This window comes from Lathyrus oleraceus, chromosome 5, assembly GCF_024323335.1.
Source record: "Lathyrus oleraceus cultivar Zhongwan6 chromosome 5, CAAS_Psat_ZW6_1.0, whole genome shotgun sequence".
Classification (NCBI taxonomy): Eukaryota; Viridiplantae; Streptophyta; class Magnoliopsida; order Fabales; family Fabaceae; genus Lathyrus; species Lathyrus oleraceus.
The window spans coordinates 156,963,246-156,973,341 of record NC_066583.1 but is presented as its reverse complement, the minus strand read 5'-3'; the positions used below and the strand labels follow the sequence as shown (position 1 = coordinate 156,973,341).

The following is a 10,096-nucleotide window of genomic DNA, read 5'->3' as shown; positions in this document are numbered from 1 at the left end:
TTTCCATCTTTATTGAAAAGTGTTTAAATAGGAATTAAGTATTTTGAGTTTTGTTGTGAAAATGACTTGACATTGGATCAATCATTGATGGACGTTTAAGAGAAATTTTTGAATGACTGTTTGAGAGAAAATAGAATAGATAAATTTGGATGATGGCGAGAGCTAAGATAGGTGAGGCATCCACCTCAAATCTTAATCTCAGGAGTGCACGGTATCCACCATGTTCCACTTCCATCTTTATTGAAAAGGTCTTTATAACACCTCAAAATTTGCCCTCCTCTCTTGGGACTAGCTTAGCATATTGCATTTCATTTTGTAGGACATTAGTCATTGCATATTTCATATCATGTGAAAATAAGCAAGTCATCCTCCTAAGTCTTTCTCAGAAGATAGAAAGGTTGAGAGATTCAAGCCTGAGGGTCTTATTGAATTGATGATCAATCATCTGAGGGTTGCTCTTCAATTAGGGTTTTTTTGGTTCTCCAAGGAGGTTGAGCATTATATTATGGGCAATGGTACATCATCATCATGGTTATGTCATCCTCAAGGGGCTCATTGTTCATGATCAGATTCTTTGGGATTAGGGTTTTGACCTCTGGTCAACCCTAATCAATGGCATTCTCCCAACCAGGGATTCTCAAGGAGATGAGGTCCTTATTGAGATGGAGATCCTCATATTGATTTTATTGTGCTTGTACAAACTAGGGTTCATTTTGGGGCCATTTCATCAAGTGGTTGAGGCTCAAAATCATCTGTGCATGTTCAAGTCATCAGTCAACCATAAAAGTCAACTGTGCAATAACTGAGGGCTAGGAGGTGGAGAAATGAGTTTCAACATCTCATTCATGTCCAAACAATGCTTATTCATCATGCCAAAGATCAAGGTTGAAGAATTTGAGGTCAAGTCAAAAGTTTCCAAAAGTGGAAAGTGACCTATAATTTCGACTTTCCAAAAGTGGAAAGTTTTTGGTTCAAATTCAACTTGATCTTACATCATCAAAAAAGCTTCAAATTAAATTTTGTCCAACATGAAAGTTGAAGATATCTTTCTCCCATTTCCAAAAAGTCCAAGATCATGAATTTATGATGAATGGTTGAAGAGATATGATCAAATCATTGTCAAGGATGCATGGAACTTCAAAAGGCCATATCTTTTTATTCATAACTCCAAATTGAGTGGCTCTTTTTGCATTTTGCTTCTCATTACATGTAGTTTCCAAAACATCCATCACATTGTATGAAATTTGAACATATGATCATATGCTATTTCAAGTCAATTTTGGAGGGAAAATTGAAAATTTAAAAATGGTGCATCATGGGAACTTTCTACCATTGGCATTGTGTTTGAAAAATGATTTTAAGTGAATTAGATCATGCTTTGGGTACTGTTCACGTTCATTTACTCCATGCACCATGCAAAATATTAATTTTTGCCATACACCTTGTTTTCACTTAATTTCAACTTAATTTTGCTTAATTTTGATTAAGAGTGGATTAGCACATCATATATATACATAATTGTAACAGAATTTGCATGGATTCATCATTTCTAGATCTAGAATTTTTTCCCTCCAAAATTTTCTCTCAACCAAAATTCAAAATTCTTCCATATAACCTTGAGTTTTTCTTCCATATTCTGGTTCTATGATCTTGATTTAGTGCAGATCCAGCTTTGTTTTGAAGGATTCGTGTGGAAATCAAGCATGGCATGTTCATGAAGATGAAGATGGAGTTTCAAATTTAATCAAGATCTAGTTCATCTCAAATCTCAAGTTCAACTTCAGGCTTCATAACAAGGTTGCTAGAGCTGATTACATGCTTACCAAGCCTTGAATACACCACTGCCATTGTTGGATCTTCAAGAGGTCAAAATTTCGAACCTCTTAACTCATGATGTTATGTGCATATTATTGAAGATCTTTCAGCGCTGAAAATTCTGATCTAAATTTCATAAAAAACGGATAATTATTGAGTGAGATATATGTGTTTAAAGTTTGGTGTTCAAAGATGTTCTTGATCGATTCTTGATATTCATGATGATTTGGACCAAAATATTATTAGATTTGTAATCTATGTGCAAAGACGAGTTGAATGGTGTATGAATTTTTGAATTCTGGAAAATTCTGGAAATTTTGGTATGAATGTTCATACTGTTCATCTTCATCTTCGTGAGGAAGATGAAGATCTCCAGGTTAGCGACGGCCTAGCGTCCGTTTTTCCGTCGCTACTGGTTCGCTAGGGTTCTGGCATGAAGAACGCGCCCAGGACGCGTTTGATCCAAGGTCCTCCCTTCGATTCCATGCTCCAACGTTTCTGCATCTTTTTTTTTTCATTTCTATTCCATTAATCCAAAATGACGTCGTTTTGGGACGCGTTTGGAATTTCTTTAATTCATTTTTTATATTTTTTATGTTACTTCAATTTTTATTTCATTTCATACATGAACTTCCAAAAATCATAATTAATGGAATAATGATCTAAATGAAGCCAGGTTTTTTTCCACATGATCCTTGAAATGTCTAGTATTTTATCATGTGCTTTTGCTGATTTTATCATTTATGGATTTTGACTGATGAATTGTTATTTGATCAAGGTGCATTTGTGACATTGCTCCATTCTTCCTATCATAAAGTGCTCATACATGATCTAAATGCCTTGAAATTTTGCATGGTTATTCTTGACATGATGAGGGATTTATGTGATTTTATTTGGCATTTTTTGCTATTATCTTCACTGTTTTTGGCACATGTACTTTAAGTGTGACAATTTGTGTCACACAATGGGATGATCAACTTGTGCATGCCAGAGAGAAGGAGAAAGAGGATTTAAAGTTGGTCGAGAGGATGCCTATTGTTGTACCCCAAAATTTGTCTTTCTCCTTTTACTTTTCACCTGACCTACGACTTGAGATTCATCCGTGCATATTCATGCTCCATTCATATACATCCATACTGGCACCAATTTATAGATTCAAAGACTAGTGATTGATGGAAACCCTAATCTAATACAAACGGTTGATTGAGGTCATTGGTTGACTTTCTGGTCAACCATCCATTCACGAAACCATATCATCTCGACTTTGGTAACATCGATCGTTTTCTATACCCTTTCGACTCATACCATTGTTGTGTCCATCTAGGCCTTATGATCGATTCTACATGGGTTTTATTTCAAAATCATGTCTAATTTTAAATTAATCTTGATTCGAGTTTGGTTCTCTAATCGTATTTTAATCGACCTGTGATTACATGTTGATTAATTTCAAGTCAAGTCGAATTTCAACTCAAAGGTGGATTTCCAATTTGATTTTAGTTTTTAAATCAAATCCAATTTTAATATAATTCAATTTTACTTTCAAGTTAATTCCAATTTATTTTAACTTATTGTTAATTGGATTCTTTTATTTTCAAGTTGATTTAAATTTTAATTTATTAGGGAATTTCGATGTATTTTTAAATGGATTATTGATTTGGTTTTAATTCACATTTTTAAATTTATCAATTGATGTGATTTTAATTGGACTTTCAATCTAATTTTTATTGGGGTTTTTCATTGGATTTTGATTTTTTTAAATGATTATTTTTAGATTAATTTTAGGATTTATTTTAAATGTTCAATCCAATGTCCATTCCAGTACTATATATATATATATATATATATATATATATATATATATATATATATATATATATATATATATATATATATATAAGAACCAAAACACAAATGAGAAAAACACAACATGCCAAACCCAAGGGACCGTTCAAGATCACCCGTCGCTTCCTCTTCCACGCCGGCATTCACCGGCACCGACTCCGGCTCAGGCTCAGGCTCCCCTTCTTTGTCTGACCATGACACTACATCACTAACCATGAAAGGGAAAGAGAATGGAGAGTCTGTGGTGAGATATCTAAACGGCATAAGTTCTCCTTCGCCTCTACCGAAGAAGAACTTGGATTATTTTGAAGCAAGGCAACATCTTTTGTATGTCGGTTGGGAAGTGAAGAAGGACGAAATCGGAGTGTTTTACTTGTCTCCGGAACAAGATATGAGGAGGAGTTTTCGAGAAGCGTGCGTCCTAGAAGTATGTAAATGCAGAACTGAGGATCATCAATGGAAACACTGCTCGCTTTGTGGTTACCATTCAGGTAATTTTCAGAATAGTCCTTAGGGTTTAGAAGTTGAGGAGGTGTATTTTTTTTTACTTCGTGACTGCATATTTCTCAGCAACTTAAGATCTCTATATATACATTTTTGCTGTAGTATATTTACGTATAGTTTTGCTTATCTATACATTTTCCGGGTTTCGTAAAAGCGTGTGTGTGAATGTTGATGTGCAGAGCCATGCTTGAGGATTTCTGTTGGCTCCTTTGATCTTCTGATGTAGCTCTATCATAACATTGTAATTTTATCTTAAAATGATAGTTTTTCTTTCTTGTCCACTTAGTTTCCAATATATTTACCTTATGACAATAATTATTTCAAGGATGCATACTATTATCTTAAAATGATCTACCTGTCTTTTTATTCAGATCATTTGCGTAGTGCCTTTTGCACAGAGGAATGCAAGTTGGCATTCAATGACATGGAACCCTTGTTATTCAAGGTTGATAGGATTTCTGAAGAGTTTAGTTGGACCTCAATGAAAGGTAACAACACGTTACCCAGGTTCCTACAAAATCCCATGCTTCTAACGGCAGCCCAACTCGTCCGGTCAGCTTTTGACTATGATGTTATTCCAGATCTACTGTTTGGTTATGGCATGTATGCGGGATTTTACACCCATGCAATGTGGAAAAAGTCAGATTTGGTCTGTGCTATAACTTTTCAAATCCATTCAAGGGCTAAGGAGGTTTTTGGTGAAGTTCCTTACATTGTTACAGCGGAGGAATACCGTGGTAGGGGTTGTTTAAAGGTAATGATGGAAGAGTTTGAGTGCTTCTTAAAGACCTTTAGTGTGAAAAGGTTACTTATGTCCTCACTCTCTACTAAAGTGGATCTCTGGACCGAAGGCTTCGAATATGTAAAGATTTCTGAAGAGGATTTAAATAAAATCTTAGAAGATGGTTCTGTTATTGTTGATTTTGAAAACACTGAGATGTTAACCAAGGAGCTTTAATGCTTGGTTGAAAAAGAAGTCACTTATTGTTGATTTTGAAAACACTGAGATGTTAACCAAGGAGCTTTAATGCTTGGTTGAAAAAGAAGTCACAAACTGTGGTACTATAATCTGGAGCAGTTGACTTTTTTGAAGTGCAAAAATAAAAGTACATTTGGTATGTAAATGGTATATGTACAATCATTTTAAATAAATACACTTGTCATTTTGTGTATAGATCATGAAACTGGTTTACATTGAATGTCTATATTTTGGAGCAGGAATATAAATTTTTTAGTGTAAAAGTAAAAGAAAATGGTATAGTTCCTGTAAATGGCATGAAACCATATCATTCTTAATCAAGTTTGGTTTAATAGCATGAATCATGTTTTTCCATCAATTTAAGTCCGTTCACTTTAGGCATATCATGAGCAACTAAGGCTGTAAAAGCATTGCATACATTTAGTAAAACAAGGTGAGCTTTGAATAGAATTGAGATCACAAATGAATTTGGTTTAAACAAGCATGCGACTTAAGTTCGTAAGCATTTCGCCATGAAGCATAAGCTATCCATAGTAATACATTGCTAACATTCATCCTTGGGAATTGGCATTGATAATTAAAGGTGTCATTACAAAGAGGGTTTAAATTCTACACTAGCTTTTATTCTACATAAGATGTCCCTAATAAGTTTTCATGAGATGCTTCCATATCACTCAGCCCACCACTTCGGCAAGGTAGCCCACATCCCAAATATCATCATTCCATTGTTCAAGCGACGATTCGCCATGAGCAAGACCACTACACCATGTTATTTCACATGCTCAAAATCAGAACCTGCAGCAGAATGACGCACACGTTGACAAAGTGTTAGTATCACATCCGAGCTGATTGCAGCAGTTGACTAATGCACAAGCAGGATCCAATTTTCAAGCATAAAAAACTAAATCAACATGTCAAACAAAATTCCTAAGCAAATTTCTACCTGCATTTTTCAGAAACGCACCACCATGCGAAATGAATTCAAAGCTAATTCAAAACTAATATGCTGATCCGAATTTCACCGATAAGCTACAATTGAGCTTGCATTTCATAATTAACTTACCATTTGAATCGGAATCTGTAGCTAAACAAAATTTGCTATCCTAATCAACCATGCATAAATAGAAGAAAAAAACCAAGATGAATTTAATTACATATTTCATTTGAATTCCAATTGGAATCTCTAACCATAACCTTGCATTCGTCAAACATTTTTGAATCATAGTGCTGGCCTGGTGTGCGTTTGAGTGTTGAGAGGGTCTATCGGGATTTTTCGGTGACAATAGAAAGAAAATCAAATTTGGATTTTTTTTGTATTCAGGCATTGATTTTGATCTTACCATCACTTGTAGATGCTGCCGTAGCAGTGCAGCAATTCAATAGCTACTTGAAAAAACGCACTTTGCTTCCCAAGTGGCGTACAACCGCTACATGCATGATTCATGACCAAAGATGTCACTAACAGTTTAACTTCCTAACCATAACATATTTCCACTCATGCATATTACTACCATCAATACAACATTGAGAAACACCAAGTTTACTAGTTAAATTGGAAGAACTACCAGAATCTCCTGCAACATATGCGTCGAAAACTGTGAAGAGTGTACGCGTTACCTTTCAAAGAAGCGACCTTCCCGATACACTTGTCATCTATGCTGTTCTCGATACCGCCCTCTCCCATGATGGATCTCTTAGTCTTTGATCACCGCAACCTGATAAACAATAAACCTAACAATTTAACAAGGAAATGTAAACAGCAGTAGGAAACTTCATTTGATTTTTGATTACTGAATTCACCAATTTTTCTCCTAACCGAAATCCATTCACAACTAACTTTAACCAACGTTTTTCACCCAAACAGTTAACAATAAAACTGTTACTAACAGAAGCCCATTCATAACTAACTAATTGATTTTCAGAATTTAATTCCAAAAATTCTAACTAGCAGCAGATTTTCACAACATTTCCAAAACAATAGAATTTCATCATAAGTTCATTAGCAACTAACTCAAATTGCATTTCATTATCATTTCAACCAAATTTCATTTTAACAACCTACTGAATTTCTGACTAACCTTGTCCAAACTAATAACAGAAATATTCAATTTCTAACCAACTTGGTGAATTTCAGATAAATTTGGATTTACATTTCTAACTGAAAAAAAAAACAAAGCTCTATAAATACTCACCTCCAATCATCTTAACGGGGTTGATTTTCTTCACTCTTCCATCTTCAATCTTTTTCTTCTACTTCATCCTCACAAATCTTCAATCTTTCTCTTCTTCTTCATCTTCATAGCCCCTTCAATCCTCAACCTCCCATCTCCAATCTGTATACTTCAACCAAACTCTGATTCAATCAACCATCGGAGCCTGCAACAGTCCACGATTCACAATCTGGAAGCACGACCCTCTCTCGCTTTCATCTAGTGCTGCTGCGATTCGAACTCCAAGTGTGACGCGTATCTGTAGCAACAAACTCACACATCAAATTCACGATGACTACAAGGCTGTGAATCACACAGGTAGATTCAAGAAGAAGAAAATCGTAAAAGGTGGAGGAGAAGGATTCGAATTGCGTACCTGTGTATTTCAATTCTACCGTCACCGCAACAGTTTGCCCTGAAGGTATACTATTCGTCTTGTTCTTGATAATCGCCTTCAAAGTCGTCGTCATCTGGTAAAATTAACGATATGCTAGGGGAACCGGATTTCGCGTCGCCATCGTTCATTTCCAAATTTGACATCTAGGCTCCTCATACGGATGGTTCCGATTAGGGAGATTTGAGGAGGCTATGGGAAAATAGAGGAGAGAATTGGAAGACTTGTTGGTGAAGCATATGGTTTTGTTCAAAGGACTTGCTTGAAGGGTATGCCTCACCAAAACCATAATAAAGGAGATAATGAATATGATGGACTTGGTGGCAGGACTCTTCATCTAGTGACATCCACAATCCTAAATGTCATCCAATTTTCACCTATTGTCATGTACATTGTCTAACCTTACTTTGGTCTCCTTTGGACATTGGTCTTGAATCCATCTTGGTCTCAATGTCTTATTGTTTAGTCCATCTAATTACTGGTGCATCTATGCCCTTGGTCATCCATACAACCAAACCTTTTGTGTCACAATCTAGTTGTAGGTCATGCCCATTGACTTATGGGTGTTTCATTCAAACCCTAATTTGATGCCCTCAATTCATAACTTTGTTCATAAACCATGTTACCAGTCAAGTCATGTTCTTTTCATTTCAAGACCAGGCATTCATGTACATAAAACAAAACAATTTGGAAACCAATTTCAAACCATTTGTCAATCCACTTCAAACCATTCTAAACCATCACATTGATTTTACATAAAAAAATTACAAGTCTTGACAATTTTTGACAAATTGTTGACTTTGGTTAACATTTGACTTTTTGGTCAACTTTGACCAAAGTCAACCCAAATCCCTTAAACTCTAAAATCACCCATAATCATTCATTCAATGTCCATTTACAAGAAAAATACAAATAAAAATGAACTTTGACCAAAGGTTGACTTTGGTCAACTTTGACCAAAGTCAACTCAACCCCTTTCCATCCTAAAACCCTAAATCTCCTAATCATAACCCTAATTCTTACATTCCTTGTTGATCATTTAATGTCCAATTTACTTGTTGCTTCATGAGGAAGTCTTTTGTCACTTTATTTGTTCAACCAACCAACCATGGCCTACATGAACTCCTAGCTGCAATGCACCTAAGTCAGTCCTACATACAAGTCAGAAATTGCAACAACTTGCAATCAGCATCGTCTAAGTCAAAACCAAGCATGATCACATGAGAGCCTAATGCACAAATAAAGGTAGAATTAAACCAAGCCATGAAGTATTGTTGGCGAACCATGAACCAAATAGAGTTGACATGCTGCAAAATTGCATGAAGTCAAAACTCACCCTCTGATGCAATGCAGAACAACTGGATCAGGCCTGTAGAAATGGAACAACCTGCAGCATGACATACACTAGACATATACAATGGCAGCAGTTCATTCATGACCATAATAAAGTTCCACATTAAGCACACCATTGCAGCAAGAAGAAGAAGAAGAAGAAGAAGAAGAAGAAGAAGAAGAAGGGGAAAAGAAGAAGAGGAAGAATCGTGCTCAAGAACTCACCTATTAGACTTTCTGGTCTCCTTCTCCGATTTTGCTTAAGTGACTCTTCTTGCTCTAAGCTTACCAGAATGTAGAACATAGGGAGGAGAGTCCAACCCCCATTGTGGTAGAGGTTAGGGGTGGCAATTGGATCCATTAACACAAAATCCATCCAATCCATCCATCAAAAAATCCATCCAATCCATCCACTAAATAAAAATTAAGTTAATGGATTGATCCAATCCATCCATTTATAAACATGGATTGATCCAATCCATCCAACACATTTTAATGATCCAATGGATTTTTTTATTTAATTTTAAAAAAATAAATTTTTTCAAATATTAAAAAAAAATTGAAAAAAAAATCATTTTTTTTTTGAAAAAAAAAATATTTTTTTTTGAAAAAAAATTTTTTTTTTCGAAAAAAAAATTATATTTTTTTGAAAATACAAAAAATGATTTTTTCACATTCTCCCTCCAATCCAACGTGTTCTCTCTCCAATCCAACCAAGAACCCTAATTTTCTTCCCCCAATTTCTTCTTCCCCCTCCAATCCAACGTGTTCTCTCTCCAATCCAACCAAGAACCCTAATCTTCTTCTCCCAATTTCTTCTTCCCCCAATTTCTTCTTAACAGCTTGCTCCGACGTGGTGGCTCAGGTAACGACTTCCTGCGATCTTCTTATTCTCTTTGTTTCTACCTTTTTTCTTTTTTCTGTTTGAGATGTTCGTCCCTGCTTGCGTCTTTATCATTGATTCGGTTGTGTTTTTTGCAGAGAGTGGTTCAAATTCTGGAAGATTGGCTAGGTTCCATC

General features: G+C 35.5%; 1 protein-coding gene and 1 long non-coding RNA gene across 3 annotated transcripts; one reads left to right on the top strand and one right to left on the bottom strand.

Moving 5' to 3' along the window:
* The first annotated feature begins 3,756 nt into the window (after positions 1-3,756).
* LOC127079856 (uncharacterized) lies at positions 3,757-5,252 on the top strand. Its single transcript, XM_051020219.1, has 2 exons — positions 3,757-4,148; positions 4,533-5,252. The coding sequence occupies exons 1-2, from the start codon at positions 3,872-3,874 to the stop codon at positions 5,117-5,119; spliced, it is 864 nt and encodes a 287-aa protein (XP_050876176.1). The 5' UTR covers positions 3,757-3,871; the 3' UTR covers positions 5,120-5,252.
* A 422-nt stretch (positions 5,253-5,674) lies between these two features.
* Positions 5,675-9,232, bottom strand: LOC127079858 (uncharacterized). Of its 2 annotated transcripts, XR_007787984.1 has the most exons (5): positions 7,727-9,232; positions 7,333-7,609; positions 6,758-6,855; positions 6,481-6,567; positions 5,675-5,935 (listed from the first exon to the last, which is right to left on the bottom strand). It is a non-coding gene; the product is annotated as an uncharacterized LOC127079858 (long non-coding RNA). The 2 variants fall into 2 exon arrangements; XR_007787983.1 differs by lacking the exon at positions 6,481-6,567 and having other exon boundaries at positions 7,727-8,455.
* Between the last annotated feature and the right edge of the window lie 864 nt (positions 9,233-10,096).

Excerpts from the sequence above, each read along its gene's own strand:
- LOC127079856 (XM_051020219.1), top strand. The coding sequence starts at position 3,872 with ATGAAAGGGAAAGAGAATGGAGAGTCTGTGGTGAGATATCTAAACGGC. Across the intron at positions 4,149-4,532 it reads GCTTTGTGGTTACCATTCAG|ATCATTTGCGTAGTGCCTTT; the intron begins GTAATTTTCAGA and ends CTTTTTATTCAG.